The sequence below is a fragment of the Prunus dulcis genome, chromosome 8 (assembly GCF_902201215.1).
Source record: "Prunus dulcis chromosome 8, ALMONDv2, whole genome shotgun sequence".
Taxonomy (NCBI): domain Eukaryota; kingdom Viridiplantae; phylum Streptophyta; class Magnoliopsida; order Rosales; family Rosaceae; genus Prunus; species Prunus dulcis.
Genome location: NC_047657.1, coordinates 14,404,121 through 14,420,008, shown reverse-complemented (window position 1 = coordinate 14,420,008; position 15,888 = coordinate 14,404,121). Strand labels below are relative to the sequence as shown.

Genomic DNA, 15,888 nt, shown 5'->3' with positions numbered 1-15,888 from the left:
TTTCAGAAGACAAATCTAAATAATAGAAATTGGAAATAATAGAAATTGGAAATAATAGAAATTGGAAAGGGATGATGAACCAGTTTAGTCAGATAACTCATGAGCCGACCTCTTAATGGCCGGTTTGACGGAATTAGTCGGCCCAACAATAAACCCATAAAGTAGCCAGGTGTAGCGTTCCGTAGCACGCGTCAATATCCTATTGGGTCATAACAAAAAAAGTCAAGGGAAGGTTCCTAACACAATCAACATCATTAAACCTTTTAAAAATTACTTTCCACACCAATCATTCTCTAATGATACGTCTGAAATCACACTGTGATTTAATCACTAACTTAACGAGATTGCATAATTATCCAGCTCATCATTGGCTTTGATTTTGAATGTTAAAGAATAGAAACCAGTAGCGTTATGATGTAATCGTAACACTGTGACGTGGTGTTACTAATTATTATTTTATTATTGATTATTGATTTTAAATGTTAAAAAGATAAAATAAAAAAAATAAAAAAACAATTCGGATATGATCATAACACTGTCACATAATGTTACAAATACATGTATTTTATACGGTCTCATAAGAAAGAACAATAATAATGCAAGGTTGGCTTTGGTGATTAGGACCTTGTGTGAAGGGACCACATGTCTAATATTTTTGTTGCTTCATCAGCAACCTTGGAAAGAAAATTTCAATGCCTAGTTGGTGAAGATCCTGCTAAAAGTCCACAAAGCAACAAAATTGAATTTCTAGTCTGTATATTTTATCAGCTTAGAACAACTACACTTTGGTAATAATTTTAAAATTTCCTTGCTAGCTAATAGCTACACTTAACATTAATTCAAACAATTGAGGAATAATATCTTGGTCAATCAGTACCAAGATAGAATAATGGGAACAATTAATCAAGTTGTCTGGTCCCAGTTTCACATCAGAGAGCAATTGTTCAAAGGTGAGCTACAGACAGGTGAACTACACAAGCAAACTGAGCAAGAGGCCAAGAGCTAGCTATAAAAGTTGAACCAGGTCAAGGTCTTGTAAGCTCTAGGGAAGAAGAAGAAGAAGAAGAAGCCTTCCTCATTGTTGAGATAAGGGGTGTGTTGTGTAAATTGTTCTGCACGGTCCAAGTAACTTGTTACAGTGATTTTGTTTTCCAGGACCCTTCCTTGAGCTCCAGAACATCAAACAAAAGAAGCAGACTTGATGGCGATTTCGTCGATAGGAGGGATGTCTGAACTGGTAAGGAAATTCTGTACCACTTTGTATCTCTTACTTTGGATAAAGATAAACAACATGCTTCTGGGAAATTTTGTTTTGGACTTTTTAAAAACAGTTTTATTTGTTATGTAAGAGATTGAGGCTTACTTGAAATACTTTGACTTGGTTTTGTCTGTTAGATGAAATGTCTTTAGGAGATTTTTTTGAACTTGCAGGGAATGGAAGATCCCTACTTCATCAACCAGTGGCACATGAACTCTCTGGATGAAGTCAGCATGCTGCCACTAGCAGCTCCATTTGGAGAGAACTTTAACCAGTCTCACTTTCACCCAAATTTCAATCTTAAAACTTCTATGGATAGTTGTCATAGTGGCATTGATAGACCCATGAAACAGCTTAAAACTGATGGCTGGAGTTCATGCAAAACCGATCAACAAGGATCGAACCCGCAAGTTGCTTCCTCTCCAAATATTCTTTCCTTTGTGAACTCTAATAGCACAAACCAAATGGGGGTTCTTAAGCCTAAGGAGGAGGCAGCAGTGTGTTCAAAGAGCAACAACAGTCTCCCTTCTGACATATTGCTCTCTCAAAGTTCGTTTGGCAACCAAAGTTATTTGTTTAAGGCCAGTCAGGGAACAAAGAGGGTCAACACAAACACTAGGCTTTCTACAACTCAAGATCACATTATTGCAGAAAGGAAAAGGAGAGAGAAGCTCAGCCAACGGTTCATAGCTTTATCTGCAATGGTTCCTGGCCTAAAGAAGGTAACAAATTCTCTTCATTGTCCTGCTCTGAAGCTTCCTCCACAGTTTTGTTTATGTTATTCTTTGCAGTTTTTATTTAAAACATGTTTTATTTTGCTTGTCTTGCTTGTACTCTAAGCAATCTATAGTTTCTGGGATAGCTTAAATCGGTTCTCAAAGTAACGTTTCATATTTTCTGAACCACCTGAACAGTTGTTGAATAATGCGGATGCTTCTTGTTCAGTCTCTTGTCAAATACTTCATATGTTATATCCTGAAATGATCTGTCGGAAATTTAGGAATTTGGATTGTTTTAACTTGTTGAATCGCTCCCATATCCTAAATCGTACCCTGGCTATGACAGATGGACAAGGCTTCTGTTCTTGGAGATGCTATCAAGTATATCAAACAACTGCAGGACAAGGTAAAAACACTTGAGGAACAGACCAGAAAGAAAAACATGGAATCCGTCGTCTTTGTGAAGAAAACGCAGCTCTTCGCCAACGATGACAACTCATCCTCAGAAGAAAATAACTCCAGTGGCCCCTTTGAGGAGACACTGCCTGAAATTGAAGCAAGGTTCTGTGACAACAATGTCATGATAAGAATTCACTGTGAGAAAAGAAAAGGAGTTGTGGAGAAAACTATAGCAGAGGTTGAGAAGCTCCAACTTAAGTTCATCAATAGCAGTGTCTTGACATTTGGGGGTTGTGCTCTTGATGTAACCATTATTGCTCAGGTAATTTTGTTTTGATCCAGTGGCTTCATGCTTTAATGAGATGACTTTTTCAATTAAATTCATTTGAAACCATCTTGATCTTTGGCAGATGGAAGTGGAATTCAGCCTCTCAGTGAAGGAACTTGTCAAGAATCTACGCTCCGCTTTCGACATGTTCATGTGAAAAAGAAGCCTCAACTAAGTTTCTATGCTGCAGCCAGAAGCTTCAAAATAAATAACAATATGTCTTCAAATATCCAACCAGTCCAAGTTTACCTTTCTATGAATTTCTGTTTACAAGGCCTGCAATCCTCCACCAAGTTCAGAACCAGTACCTTCCAAAGCTTGTTTGCTGTCAGATTATTTTGCAGGAGGGTTTTTTACTCCAAATATTTTTTGCATGGTTAACTTGTTGACCATGTTCAGTTGCCCACCTGTTAAAACATGTGATCTCACAGCTTGTTTGAGCTTTTTTTTCAAAGGAGTTTGCTTATCCTAACTTGTTGGCAAGGGAAAAGTCTTTTTTGTAGGTGAGGATAAGAAACAGGCATTTGTTTTAGCAGTTTGTTTGGTCAGTGTTTTAGAGGCATCTTGAATTCTAATTTCTTGAGCCTCTTTCCCTTGTAATGTCCTTTTCTATATGTAACCGCTTGGTTAAAAGTAATGGAAAATAAGTAATTTCATGTTACCTCCCATATTATTGGCATAGATATATCTTATTCTATGTAAGAACAGAAATATCCCTTGTAGCGATAGTCTAAGTTACAAGGGGGATGATTTTCTCTCACACACACTACCAATGTGTCATGGGAATTCAAACTTGAGAATACTAGTATACAAATCAAGACCATTTTTCATTGGGTTATTCCGTTTCCCCGTAATATGCTCTTTAAACAAAAACAACCAAAAAAAAGATTTTTTTTAAAAAAAGAGAGCATGATTTGATAAAAATCACAGGGATAATAGTTGAGTGTGCCATAGTCTATATCAAATTATTGCAGCATATTAGTTAGGGGTACAGGTACAGCTATGCTAGCTCAGCTGGTTTTGGAGATTGTGTGGATGGTGGGGGTGAGACTTTGAAGGGTTTTCAGAGTTGGAATTTTGCTCTCATAATTTAGCACGTCACACTCAGTTAGGTGAATAATTAAAGGACTTCATATTCTTCTCGTAGCCCCACTAAGATTGTGATCTCTTGCTACGACTTTATGGAAATCTCTGTCGAAAAAAATAATTCCATGTTGATGATTATTGAGTAAGATTCTTATGAGGAAAAAATGAAGTTAGACAAATTCCAATATTAACTAGCCGTTCAAAAATGAAGTTAGACAAATTCCAATATTAACTAGACGTTGATATAGATTTCATGTGTATCGTGTCGTGTACGGAATGATTTTAGTTTTTTACTCACGTAATTAACATTTGATTTTTCGTAAATCAATGGTTAAGAATTGTCCATGTACGAATGCATCTGCCATTAAAGAGAAGCTTAATTTAACCACAATTCGAGTTGTTAGGTCATGTCATTAGGCAATCAATTTCCTCAATTAAGGGATGATGAAATATAGGAAGAATCTTCATTTTCCTACTTGACACAAATATTTTCTTTGCTAATTTTTCATTTTCCTCCTTCTTCCTAGTTATCAGATCATTTAGCATTTTCATTTTTATTGACTTCATACACTGATACTAAAACTACATTTTTTTTTTCAATTGCCAGAAAGAGCTTGTGTATGTTTCATTTGTTCAAATATTTTCATATATTAATAGTACGAAATTTGACAAAGGTAACAACAAGGTTTCGTGGTGTAGTTGGTTATCACGTCAGTCTAACACACTGAAGGTCTCCGGTTCGAACCCGGGCGAAGCCATTCTCTATTTTCTTTTTTTTTCTCAATCCCATTCCATTTTGAAACGACGTCGTCAGATTGTTCCCATAACGGTATTACCCAACCTCAACAAAACCCCGCGAAACACGCGGCGAAACCACGCACTGTGAATCCACGTCATCGGGGGCAGTTTCTAATTCCAACAAACGAGAACCAATCGCGCAAGTCTTGACATAACTTACTCTCTTCCCATTGGTTGGTCTCCTCCACGTCAGCACCCTCTAGATTCTTCGCCGCTAATTTTCCCATACTTCAAAAGTCACCCAATCAAACCCACCGCCTTCGTCACCCCCAAAATCACAACCAAAAAAAAAAAAATTTCCCGTCCTCCAAAAAATGGCTCTCCAAGCTCTGTTTTTTATCCTCTTAACAACGCAATTCCTACCATCTTCTTCTCTAATTTCCAAGCCCGATTTCCACTCTCGCTACCCTAGCCCCCGAGCTATCTCCGTAAGCCTTCTCTCTCTGTCTTCAATTTCGAATTGTGGAAAAAATATTTTTTAAAAATTTGGGGTCGGATTGATTGAATTTGATTGGTTAATTTGCAGGATTTGAAGGAGAGTATTGTGAAGGGATTAGGGTTTCCGGCGGAGGATTTGGAGGTGTCGGGGTTCGATTTGAGGGACGCGCAGGTGGGGCATTCGGTGGCGTACGAGTTCGACGTGGAGGTGGACAACAAGGTGCTTCCTTTCAAGCTCTTGGAGGACGTGGACCGCTGGGATTACGTCGATTTGCCGATTTTTCGGGTCGAGGACGAAAATGGGTTGGTCCAGAAAGGCAAATCGGGTACTGGGTTGCCGCCGGTTTTGGCTCCGTTTCAGCTGGCTGGGCCCATGGAGCTCTGGATTCAGGACGCCAAAGACATGAGGATCTCGCTGCCTGTAAGTATTGGGGGCCATTGCACTATTAGCCTATAATTAGTGTTTGATTATTTAGCTCAAATTTTGATTTTGGTAGATGTAGATAGAACTAGACTCGCCAAATTTGTTAATCAAAATGATGTTTCAGTATATATATGTAATAATCTTATTGAATTTCAACGTGGGCTCAAATTTGAATAATTTTAAAAACTTTTACATTATTTAATTAACAAAATTCGGTTAGTTGACAATTGCAATTAAGCTCAAATCAGGATTCCGATTGAATTAATTAACAGAATGTCTATTTCGGTGTTATATGCGCATATCAAAATTGCATTTTGGGAGTTAAGTTGATGAGAATTTTAATTTGGTCTTAATTTTAGATACATATGATTGACTGGTTTAGGATTGAAATTTGGAACTTCGGAAACTGATTTGTTCAATGTTATGCAGCATGATGTGGATGCTGGTGTGTTGAAGAAGGTGATGTTGGCAGAAGGCGCTGTGGTCACAGTGAAGGGTGCAAGGTCTGTGAGTCTGCGCCACCCTCTTCAGCTCCCATTGCCATTAAACCGAACCAACAATGGGTTTGCTTCTGGTCTTGTGACCTTGGCTGAATGGCTGCGCCATGCTTCTCGAACCCAAACATCTCCATTGCTCTCTCTCCGTATTGTTGGTCCTACTTCGCTTGCATCACCTTCACCAACTTCTTCCTCCATGAACAACAAGCTCAAGCTTAAGCGCCTTGCCCCAGGCCTTGTGGAGTTGTCCTCACCGTCAAACACCAAACCCATTTCTGTTGAGCTGCAAAATCAAGAGACCACTGCCATTTTAACCCCTAGCTACTTCACCACAGTTTGGCCTCTTGCTTCCATCAACGGGTCAAACTTGAATTTGCTGGGTTTTGAGGCACTGCTTTCGTCTGTGTTGGGTCCTAAGGCCAATAAAAAAGGCTCCTTCAAGTTGTTGAAGGCAGATGTGTCTGCACAAACGTTTTTGAAGATTGGGTTTGGGGTGGAGAAGAAGCTGAAAGAAGGAGATGGTTTTGATTTGAAAGGTTTTCCAGAGTGGAGGACAAAGCCAGAGACTGTAAGGATGCATTTTGAGGTGCTGGCTAAGGTTGATGGTGATAAAATAGTGCCGGAAAGAGTGGTTCCAATTAACCCTGTGGTTCTGGAGGACACTGTGGCACCTAATGAGCTTTTGGGGAATGTCAGCATGTCCACAGTCCCCATCGTTTACCCTCCGGCGAACCCCTTGACCTTGTAAAGTTTTTTGGTTGGGGTTACATATAGAAAGCCTGAAATTGTAAAGACGAGATGGTTTTTTCTTCTTTTTTTCTTAAAACATGATGAGTTAGATGAGGTCTAATGCTGTAAAGATTTAAGAAATGGAGTGACTGAGGGTTTAAATTATGTTGTTCTCTCTGGTTGTGGATCATTTCACCCTCTTTGGTAATGTAAGGGTGCCTTAGACAGAGAGAAGCCCTAGCTTTGTTTTTGTTATGTACGCCATGAAAATGAAATGAAGACTTGATTGCATATATTATTTATACAGCCTAGGTGTAGCAGAAGTTCAAATTTCGTCAAGGGGACTGATGATTTAAATTGACAATTTAATCCAAGTAGATTCTGAGTACAACAGCAACTACGAAATATAAATCCCTGTAAGAAACAAGAGAAATTTACTTCTTGATGAAAGAAACCCCCTTCTGGATGCTTGCTGCTAACTCCCTTTTTGCCTTCTCTAAACCAACCCTGTTCATAAACCAATAAGATTTATCAAGAAAGGAACCAACTCTGTTCATAAACTGTTCTATTTTGCAGCAACAAAATTGTAGAGTGTTTGTATAGCAAAGCACTACATACCTCTCATACTCATTCAGAGGTCCAAGTTGGTAGATTTCATCAGCTCCATTTCGACCAAGCCGTACCTTGGTTGCGAAGAAAGGAAGTTCGGTAACCTGCCATAAGATCGAGCATTTTGCTTGGTCATTAGAAGTTCAGAACTTTATTTTTTAAGACAAAGAACACCAGTACCTCAGAAGCAACAAAAGCGCATTCAACAACGCCGGCATCTCCTCTCAAGCCACGAAGGCATGCATCCGCAAACTTCACAGCTGCATATGCCTGCAGATATTTTGTAGTTACTTCTAATGCTTGTATAATCCCGAACAAACTCAGTGTATATGATTAAGCGAATTGAAATGGCTAACCATTGACAATGTTGCGGAGCCAGCCCCAGCTTTTGCCTGCAAAATTGTGAACAAATAACTTAATGGAATTGTGGTTTTTGTTGAAAATAAACACACAAAAACAACCCTTGGGCTGAACTGAAATGCTGGACCGATGAGACGATTGATTGAGTACAGATGTACCAGATGAGTACACAGTGAGACTCTAGTCCCCTACACACATAAATGCATCCTAAGATCAAAATTTAAGTGGCATTACCTCAACAACTTCTGTTCCACCATTTTGAATGCGGTTTGTCAGATATTCTGTTTCTTCTTTAGTGAAGGAGCAAGGAGGCTTGACCTGTAAAGACAGACAACTTCTTGAGAATCTTTCCCACTTGTACTGCAGCCAATTTACTGTTTGAAGGAAACATAAGAAACATCTAAAGAAGCTGAAACTTGTATAGATCTATGTAAGACCTGTGACAGAAGTGGCAAAATGGTCACTCCTGCATGACCACCAACGACTGGAACATCAACCTCCCTAGGATCAAGTCCCAGAACTTCGGCCTACGACAAAATTATGAGATTGGAAAATGAGAACCATGAACATCAATGATAGTAAGTACACACAAACTTCATTGACTAATACTTACAACGAAAGTATTTGCTCTAACAACATCAAGCATCGTAACTCCTAGAAGTCGCTTTGGGTCATAAGTTCCGGCCTTCTTGAAAACCTCAGCTGCTATAGGAACTGTAGAGTTCACTGGATTACTGATCAAGTTGACAATTGCCTTAGGGCAGGCCTTTGCAATTCCCTCACAGAGGGTCCTGACAATTCCGGCATTGATGTTGAAAAGATCATCCCTTGTCATTCCTGGCTTCCTTGGAACACCGGCAGGTATGATCACAAGGTCTATGCCTGTGAGAGCACTCTCAAGCTGTGGCTGGCCTAAGAAACCCCTCACCTAAATTCCAAGTACATGATATTTACTTGGTAATTAGACAATGGTGGCAGAATGAGGCCCTAAGTTTAGTACTTAATCAAAAACTTAACTTCAAGACTTGTATATCAGCCGTTAGATCATATATGGATGACTAAGATGAATCTCATCCACTTAATTAAACTGTACATCTTATCCGTTCATATCTAATCTAACAGTTCATATGCAAGTTCCATATCTTACAAACATCAACAGAAGAACTTAAGCCTCAGTGCAATATGGAAATGTAACGACATTTTTATGAAAAGTAGATTGAAAGCTAAAGTTGATGAAGTGTGAATTACCACAGCACCAGTGTCCATGTGACTAATGTCAGCTGTGACACCCGGGGCATTAACAACATCATAGAGATGAAGAACTGAAACCAGTGGGTTAATTTTCATGAGCATTGCAAGAGGTTGGCCAATGCCTCCGGCAGCACCCAAAATCGCCACTTTAAAACCCGGTGCCCCGCCTTTGGCTCTGCAATCAGCTCTTCTCAAAGCAGAACCATCCTCCATCTATTTTGCAGCACACAATCCAGACATCAATATATATTGTTTAGCAGCATCAATCTCAACTTAACAACAAATTGAACGTTCTTGATTGATAATTCTAAGTTAAACAACTTTGTTTATGTATCTAATGCAACAGAAAAAAATTTAGTTGAACCAAGTAGAAAAGAAAATGAAGGCGTGGCATGCATTTGTTTGAAGCCAAATGCACCGTCAACTTTGTGCAAGCAAACAGAAAAACCCAAGAGAGAAAACCTGGAGATTTGGTGGAAACAGATGAGCTGAGATCCTTGCAATGCGTCCATTAGCTTCCACACTTGGCTCCATTATCTCTCTGTTTTCTCAGACAAAGGGAGAGTGAGAGATTTAACTGTAAAGCAATAAACAAGCTTAGCCTATACCGTACCTGCCATGGACAATAAATAATTAAATAAATACAAAGAATTCCATTTAGAAAAATAAAAAAAAACAAAGAGATAATTTTGAAGGAATGATACATAATTTTTGCCATATTTAATTTGTGTGGAAACAAATTATTTTGAATTCTTATCCTATCCCATTTCTCAATTGTGGCTCTCACAATTTTTAAGTGAGAAACCTACACCTGTCTGATTTGATGCTGACTTTATTATAGTGACGTGGGCCCATTCCTAGATGTGGCCCACCAATTTTGTTCATCACTGTATTTTCTTGGATAAATAGCCAACCCAGAAAAAGGATTTGAAGGAAAAACATTCTGGGCCACCCAAGCGCCTATAGGAGCCCAAAATTACTGAGTTAGGAGACTGGAAAAGTAAGGTCCATTGGACTTGAGAATTCTACCAATTCTCATACAACTTACTAGATTGGAAAATATAGGTAAAATAGACACATAAAAATCTAGGGTGTACCATCACCAAAAGAAAGTTGAGATATTCACGGGTGATATAGATAAATTCTATATTATTTAGTTTTTATAAACAAACTCAAAAAAAAAAAAATGATACTATTAAATTTAATTTTGATTATTAAATTACTTTGATACTCTATTAAGTGTTTTAGGTTTTTTTTTTTTAAATGAGGTTTTGGGGTTGGGCTTTTTTTAAGAAATAAATTGCAGTTTTGTAATTTATAGGAAGTTTAAAGTCTCTTTACTATGTTGTAAATGGGTTTTTGATGTGTTTTTAAAATTAAATTTCGTGTGAGATTTGTTTTATAATTTGAACACCTATATTGGATATAATAGTAAATCTCTCAAGAAAGTTTAGGGTGTATGGAATTGAAAACTTAAGTTTAGTTAACTGTTAATATTTTTGGTGATTTTCAATTGTTAATGGATATGATGTTTATAATTTGAATTAAAATAATACTTATTAACGATTATCAGTCATCCACGTTGTACATGCGCGTAAACTATTAATACTAACAATTTTGTTGAATTTTCGGCTACAAAGTTGAAGATAAAGAGAAAAAGACACCAGAAAAAAGTGAGATGGGATGGGATGGGATTGGTGAGGCAAAGAGGTTTCTTGTGGTCGTAAAGACAAAGAGGTTTTAAAGTCCATGAATCAAAGAAATTTTTCTAGGATCTTTTGTGTTCATGGTTGTTGGGTACATGGGGCCACAAGTTTGGTATGTCTTTGACTCTGGGCTTGATGTCTAGCTAACATTCACTGAACTAGTTCCCAGTAGGCGTAGAGATTCCACCACCTCCTTTCTTTGCTCCTTAGTCATTTTGACTTGCTCACTGAAATTTAAAGAGTTTTAGCATCATCAAAATATTTTACATTTAACTTCTTCTTTTTAAAAATAAAAATAAAAATAAAAAGTTGAGGACACTCATGACCAGGGCAAACTCCAGACTTTTTCAAATTTACAGAAGAATTTACATATTATCCATCAAATACGAAATTATTAACAGTAGAATCGCACACCGGTGGAGCATCACACAATACATGAACTTTATCGACTAAACCAACCCCTCTTGGTAATTACATTTAACTTGAGCAGCAAAATACCCTTCCTTTCCTCAAAAGATACTTTTAGAAAAGATGTATCAAATTTCTTTTTTGTAACTTAATAGGATGTTTCAAACAAAAGGAAGATTGGTATTAGTGATGTGATGACCGGTAGTGGTACACATGAAGAGGTCATATATTATTCAGAAGAGATATGGTTGTTGTCTTTTGAATAAAATTTTCACCTTAATCATACTATTTTCATACACCACGGCATCGTTTGGTGACTCAACGTGAACGTAAAAAATTCCACATAAGATAATTATTAAAGTTAACACATTTGAATTATCAGCCTTTTGAGTAAATATAGTATTGCAATTAGCTAGTAAATCCAACTGTGTCAACTTCATACACTTATCTTGTGTGTATATTTTTCTCCAATGTTGTTGAATTTTCTTGAGGCCTAATCATTCATTTATGGTTCCATGGCTTCCAGGTAATTTACCGGTTATGCTTACGTGGCATCTTAGGCTACGCGTGGCAGAAGGTGAAAGCCCAGTCAATCCTGGCGGCTAGATCAGATTCTTTGTCTGTGCCTGGCCTGTGATATCAATGTAAACGTATTAACACGTGTTTTTATTTTCTTAACCAACACATGCATGAACAGGTGAGACTCCAAAGGTTATTAATTGCTTTGTATCCCACTTTCTTCTTTTTCTTCTCTTTTTCTTCTGTTCTTTCTTTCATTGCTGGTTTTGGAAGCATTATGCAACAAGTCTCAGTGTGAATCAAACAGCCGACTAGACTTTTACTCACATTGGACTGATTGGGCGGTGGAGGAACTGCTTTTTATTGAAGACTCTAGTTTTGAAATTTTACAGTCATAATAAGCCGATGCATTTTTAGTGTAAATAAACTTTTTTCTCCTTTGCAATTTGAACCTCATTTATTTAACAAGAAAACATATTGTCATGTAACATATTTTAGTTTTTTTAAAATTTAAAAGAACTCAAAGCAGATTTAAAAGATATTTTAAAAATCTCAGAGTTTGATAGCGTGTCATGCCTAAAACCGTTAGATTATTATAATGTTGTGTAGCGTAACGTAGAGAAATACCCAATATATACAAGCTTGGCATCCTTGTGATTAGTAGTATGTTTAAAAGAAATCCAATTATCTTGGATAAACAATGGAGTTTTTTGGATAATCAATATAAAATATAGTTTCCACTTTTAGACTGAACAATATTGGGCAATTATTTAATGAAATCCATCAGATTTATGAAAACCATGCTTCAAACTTCAACTTTGCGTACCAAAATTTTCTTCTTTCCCCACACAGTCTCAGCACACGTGAATGTCTCTCTCTCACAATGCGAACCCATGAACTCATATTCCAAGCCAACTTTTTTTTCATATTCCACTTCCCTTCCAAAGTTGCCACCCCGTGACAACCAAAATCTAACACAACCTTAGCAATTCCCCCCAGCTTCACACCCACTACCACCGGACGGCATGTCGTTCAGGCAACGGCTTCCTCCGACGACACCTTTTCTCATTCTGCTCTTCCTCTGCCTGTGCCTGCTTTCTCCATCCACATCAAACGAGCTTGAACCGCTCTTCAAGCTCAAGACCGCCCTTCAAGGCTCAAACCCAACTGTTTTCACTTCTTGGACAGAAGCCACTCCCATATGCAGCTTCACTGGTGTTGTCTGCAACTCCAATGGCCTCGTCTCTGAAATCAACCTTTCTCAACAAAAGCTTTCTGGGATTCTTCCATTCGACTCAATTTGCTCGCTTCAATCTTTAAAGAAGCTTTCTTTGGGATGGAATGGCTTGCACGGAAGCCTAACAGACGACTTGAAAAACTGCACGAGTTTGAAGCAGTTGGATTTGGGTAACAATTCATTTACAGGGAAAGTTCCTGACTTGTCATCTCTGAGCCAATTAACCCTCTTGAGTCTGAATGGTAGCAGATTTTCAGGGGCATTTCCATGGAAATCACTAGAAAATCTTACCCAATTAACTTTCTTGAGCCTTGGAGACAACCCATTTGAGCTAAGCTCATTTCCTGCAGAGGTTATAAAGCTTGACAAGCTTTATTGGCTGTACCTCACAAATTGCAGCATCACTGGACAAATCCCAGAGGGTATTGGAAACCTTATTCTGCTTGAAAATCTGGAGCTTTCTTGTAACCAACTGTCTGGTGAAATTCCACAAAGTATTTCAAATCTCAAGAAGCTCAGGCAGCTTGAGCTTTATGAAAATTTGCTTACTGGGAAACTCCCAGCTGGGCTTGGTAGCCTTCCAAGCCTTGTGAATTTTGATGCCTCCGCTAATAAGCTTGAAGGTGATCTGTCTGAGCTGAGGTCCTTGACCCAGCTTGCCTCTCTGCAACTCTTTGAAAACCAATTAGAAGGAGAGATTCCTGAGGAGTTTGGGGAGTTCAAGAGCCTTGTTAAGCTCTCGCTTTACAAAAACAAGCTCACTGGTACTCTTCCTCAAAAGCTTGGTTCTTGGGCAGGCTTGGATTATATTGATGTATCAGAGAACTATCTGACCGGTCCTATACCACCTGACATGTGCAACAATGGAAAAATGGTTGATTTTCTTCTGCTGCAGAACAATTTCACAGGTGGGATCCCGGAAAACTATGCCAATTGCAAGTCTTTGAATCGGTTTCGTGTGAGTAACAATTCGCTTTCGGGTAGTGTCCCTGTTGGAATGTGGAGCTTGCCAAATGTTATCATCATTGATCTTGCTATGAATCAATTTGAAGGTCCTCTGGCACCAGATATTGGTAAGGCAAACTCTTTGTCATTGTTGCTCTTAGCTAATAATAGATTCTCAGGTGAGTTGCCTGATACTTTGTCAGAAGCTACCTCATTGGTCTCAATTCAGCTGAGTGTGAACCAGTTTGAGGGTCCAATCCCAGAAACAATTGGGAATTTGAAGAAATTAAGCAGTCTTCATTTGGACCAAAATATGTTGTCTGGTACCATACCAGACTCATTAGGCTCATGTGTTGGTATCTCTGAAATAAACCTTGCCCAAAACAATATTTCTGGCCAAATCCCATCAAGTCTGGGATCATTACATAACCTAAACTCCTTGAACCTATCTGGAAACCAACTTTCCAGTGAAATTCCTACCACTTTGTCATCGCTCAAACTCAGCCTTCTTGATCTGACAAACAATCGGTTGATTGGACGCATACCGGAATCACTATCCATTCAAGCCTTTAGTGGAAGCTTTGATGGGAATCCGGGTTTGTGCAGTCGGAACATGCAAAATGTGAGGCCTTGTTCTTCAAATTCAGGAACTTCTAGAAGACCCCGAATATTCCTGTCCAGTTTCATTGCTGGAGTACTTGTTCTGCTTGTTGTGGTTGCTGTTATCTCGCTCTTGAAGCTGAGGAGGAAGAGTCTTGACCATCCATTGAAGAGTGATTCTTGGACTATGAAGCAGTACCATGTGCTAAGCTTCACAGAAAAGGAAATCCTGGACTCAATCAGAGCTGAGAATTTAATTGGCAAAGGAGGTTCAGGGAATGTATACAAAGTTGCACTGAGTGATGGGAAAGAACTTGCTGTAAAGCACATTTGGACCACTTCAGACACCTGTGACCGAAAAAGTTACCGAAGCAGCGCTTCCATGTTGAAGAAGTGCAAACCCAGGTCCTCAGAGTATGATGCAGAGGTGGCCACACTGAGCTCTCTGAGGCATGTGAATGTGGTGAAGCTCTACTGCAGCATATCAAGTGAGGACAGCAATCTGCTGGTTTATGAGTACTTTCCCAATGGGAGCTTATGGGATCAGCTGCACACAAGTAACAAGATGAAGATGGGGTGGGAGGTGAGGCATGAGATTGCATTGGGGGCTGCAAGGGGGTTGGAGTATCTTCACCATGGTAATCACAGACCTGTGATACACAGGGATGTGAAGTCTAGCAATATTCTGCTGGATGGGGATTGGAAGCCAAGAATTGCTGATTTTGGGCTTGCCAAGATTATGCAGGTTGGTGCAGATTGCACTCATGTCATTGCTGGGACAGTTGGGTACATAGCTCCAGGTAATTTTTCTTTCCTTTTCTTTTCCTTCATGAATTAACATGTAACAGTTGACACCGAAAAATCTGATTAAATTTGTCTTTGTGTTTTGCGGTTCAGAGTATGCATATACATGCAAGGTCAATGAGAAGAGTGATGTTTATAGCTTTGGGGTGGTCTTGATGGAATTGGTCACAGGGAAGAGGCCAACTGAGCCCGAGTTTGGAGACAACATGGATATAGTGAGCTGGGTTTGCAGCAAAATGCAGTACAAGGAGAGTGTGCTTGAATTGGTAGACTCAAGCATCTCAGATTATCTAAAAGAAGATGCCATCAAGGTGCTGAGCATTGCAATTCACTGCACCGCTAGGGTGCCGGTTCTAAGGCCTTCCATGAGAATGGTGGTTCAAATGCTGGAAGAGGCAGAGCCTCGTAAACTCACCAGCATAAATATTACCAAAGAAGGGTAAAAATACCCACAAGATGGCACAGAAGTAGCACAATTGAAGGCAGAAGTTATGGTTCATTTCATATATAGCCCAACATACACAATACAAAAAATACACAAGCAATGCTCTGTCTGTGAACTCCAATAGTCTTCCTAGCTCCCAGAGAAGCTCCTGCCTACAAAACTTGGGAAGGAGCTCTAGTATTTAGATCTATGCTTTGCAGGAGAGTTTAGTTTAGTTTAGTTTTTTTGGTTTTTTTTTTTTTTGCCCCCTCTTCTTTTTCCTGCTAATTCAGAGGGTGTTACTTTGTAATATAATTGTGTAATAAAGCCATCACTTTGGTTACATTTT

The 15,888-nt window shown here is 38.8% G+C and overlaps 4 protein-coding genes and 1 non-coding gene across 5 annotated transcripts; 4 read left to right on the top strand and 1 right to left on the bottom strand.

The window, feature by feature from the left end:
• Positions 1 to 852: 852 nt before the first annotated feature.
• On the top strand, positions 853 to 3,365 carry LOC117637814 (transcription factor bHLH25-like). Its single transcript, XM_034372837.1, has 4 exons — positions 853 to 1,237; positions 1,432 to 1,980; positions 2,324 to 2,698; positions 2,787 to 3,365. Exons 1-4 carry the CDS (start codon positions 1,202 to 1,204, stop codon positions 2,859 to 2,861), a joined length of 1,035 nt encoding a protein of 344 aa, XP_034228728.1. The 5' UTR covers positions 853 to 1,201; the 3' UTR covers positions 2,862 to 3,365.
• A 1,109-nt stretch (positions 3,366 to 4,474) lies between these two features.
• On the top strand, positions 4,475 to 4,548 carry TRNAV-AAC. The gene has a single exon. It is a non-coding gene; the product is annotated as a tRNA-Val (tRNA).
• Positions 4,549 to 4,655: 107 nt separating this feature from the next.
• On the top strand, positions 4,656 to 6,980 carry LOC117636700. The gene is made up of 3 exons (XM_034371340.1): positions 4,656 to 5,016; positions 5,115 to 5,447; positions 5,880 to 6,980. The coding sequence occupies exons 1-3, from the start codon at positions 4,903 to 4,905 to the stop codon at positions 6,693 to 6,695; spliced, it is 1,263 nt and encodes a 420-aa protein (XP_034227231.1). The 5' UTR covers positions 4,656 to 4,902; the 3' UTR covers positions 6,696 to 6,980.
• On the bottom strand, positions 6,952 to 9,561 carry LOC117636701 (malate dehydrogenase, glyoxysomal). The gene is made up of 9 exons (XM_034371341.1): positions 9,359 to 9,561; positions 8,894 to 9,109; positions 8,259 to 8,573; positions 8,083 to 8,172; positions 7,880 to 7,963; positions 7,642 to 7,677; positions 7,466 to 7,555; positions 7,295 to 7,389; positions 6,952 to 7,183 (listed from the first exon to the last, which is right to left on the bottom strand). The coding sequence occupies exons 1-9, from the start codon at positions 9,428 to 9,430 to the stop codon at positions 7,111 to 7,113; spliced, it is 1,071 nt and encodes a 356-aa protein (XP_034227232.1). The 5' UTR covers positions 9,431 to 9,561; the 3' UTR covers positions 6,952 to 7,110.
• A 2,754-nt stretch (positions 9,562 to 12,315) lies between these two features.
• On the top strand, positions 12,316 to 15,884 carry LOC117636824 (receptor-like protein kinase 7). The gene is made up of 2 exons (XM_034371509.1): positions 12,316 to 15,111; positions 15,209 to 15,884. Exons 1-2 carry the CDS (start codon positions 12,555 to 12,557, stop codon positions 15,556 to 15,558), a joined length of 2,907 nt encoding a protein of 968 aa, XP_034227400.1. The 5' UTR covers positions 12,316 to 12,554; the 3' UTR covers positions 15,559 to 15,884.
• Positions 15,885 to 15,888: the final 4 nt, after the last annotated feature.

Excerpts from the sequence above, each read along its gene's own strand:
- LOC117636700 (XM_034371340.1), top strand. The coding sequence starts at position 4,903 with ATGGCTCTCCAAGCTCTGTTTTTTATCCTCTTAACAACGCAATTCCTA. Across the intron at positions 5,017-5,114 it reads CTAGCCCCCGAGCTATCTCC|GATTTGAAGGAGAGTATTGT; the intron begins GTAAGCCTTCTC and ends GTTAATTTGCAG. Across the intron at positions 5,448-5,879 it reads ACATGAGGATCTCGCTGCCT|CATGATGTGGATGCTGGTGT; the intron begins GTAAGTATTGGG and ends AATGTTATGCAG.
- LOC117636824 (XM_034371509.1), top strand. The coding sequence starts at position 12,555 with ATGTCGTTCAGGCAACGGCTTCCTCCGACGACACCTTTTCTCATTCTG. Across the intron at positions 15,112-15,208 it reads AGTTGGGTACATAGCTCCAG|AGTATGCATATACATGCAAG; the intron begins GTAATTTTTCTT and ends TTTGCGGTTCAG.
- LOC117637814 (XM_034372837.1), top strand. The coding sequence starts at position 1,202 with ATGGCGATTTCGTCGATAGGAGGGATGTCTGAACTG. Across the intron at positions 1,238-1,431 it reads TAGGAGGGATGTCTGAACTG|GGAATGGAAGATCCCTACTT; the intron begins GTAAGGAAATTC and ends TTGAACTTGCAG. Across the intron at positions 2,699-2,786 it reads ATGTAACCATTATTGCTCAG|ATGGAAGTGGAATTCAGCCT; the intron begins GTAATTTTGTTT and ends GATCTTTGGCAG.
- LOC117636701 (XM_034371341.1), bottom strand. The coding sequence starts at position 9,430 with ATGGAGCCAAGTGTGGAAGCTAATGGACGCATTGCAAGGATCTCAGCT. Across the intron at positions 7,964-8,082 it reads TTTTGCCACTTCTGTCACAG|GTCAAGCCTCCTTGCTCCTT; the intron begins GTCTTACATAGA and ends CTGTCTTTACAG. Across the intron at positions 7,678-7,879 it reads GTGGAACAGAAGTTGTTGAG|GCAAAAGCTGGGGCTGGCTC; the intron begins GTAATGCCACTT and ends ACAATTTTGCAG.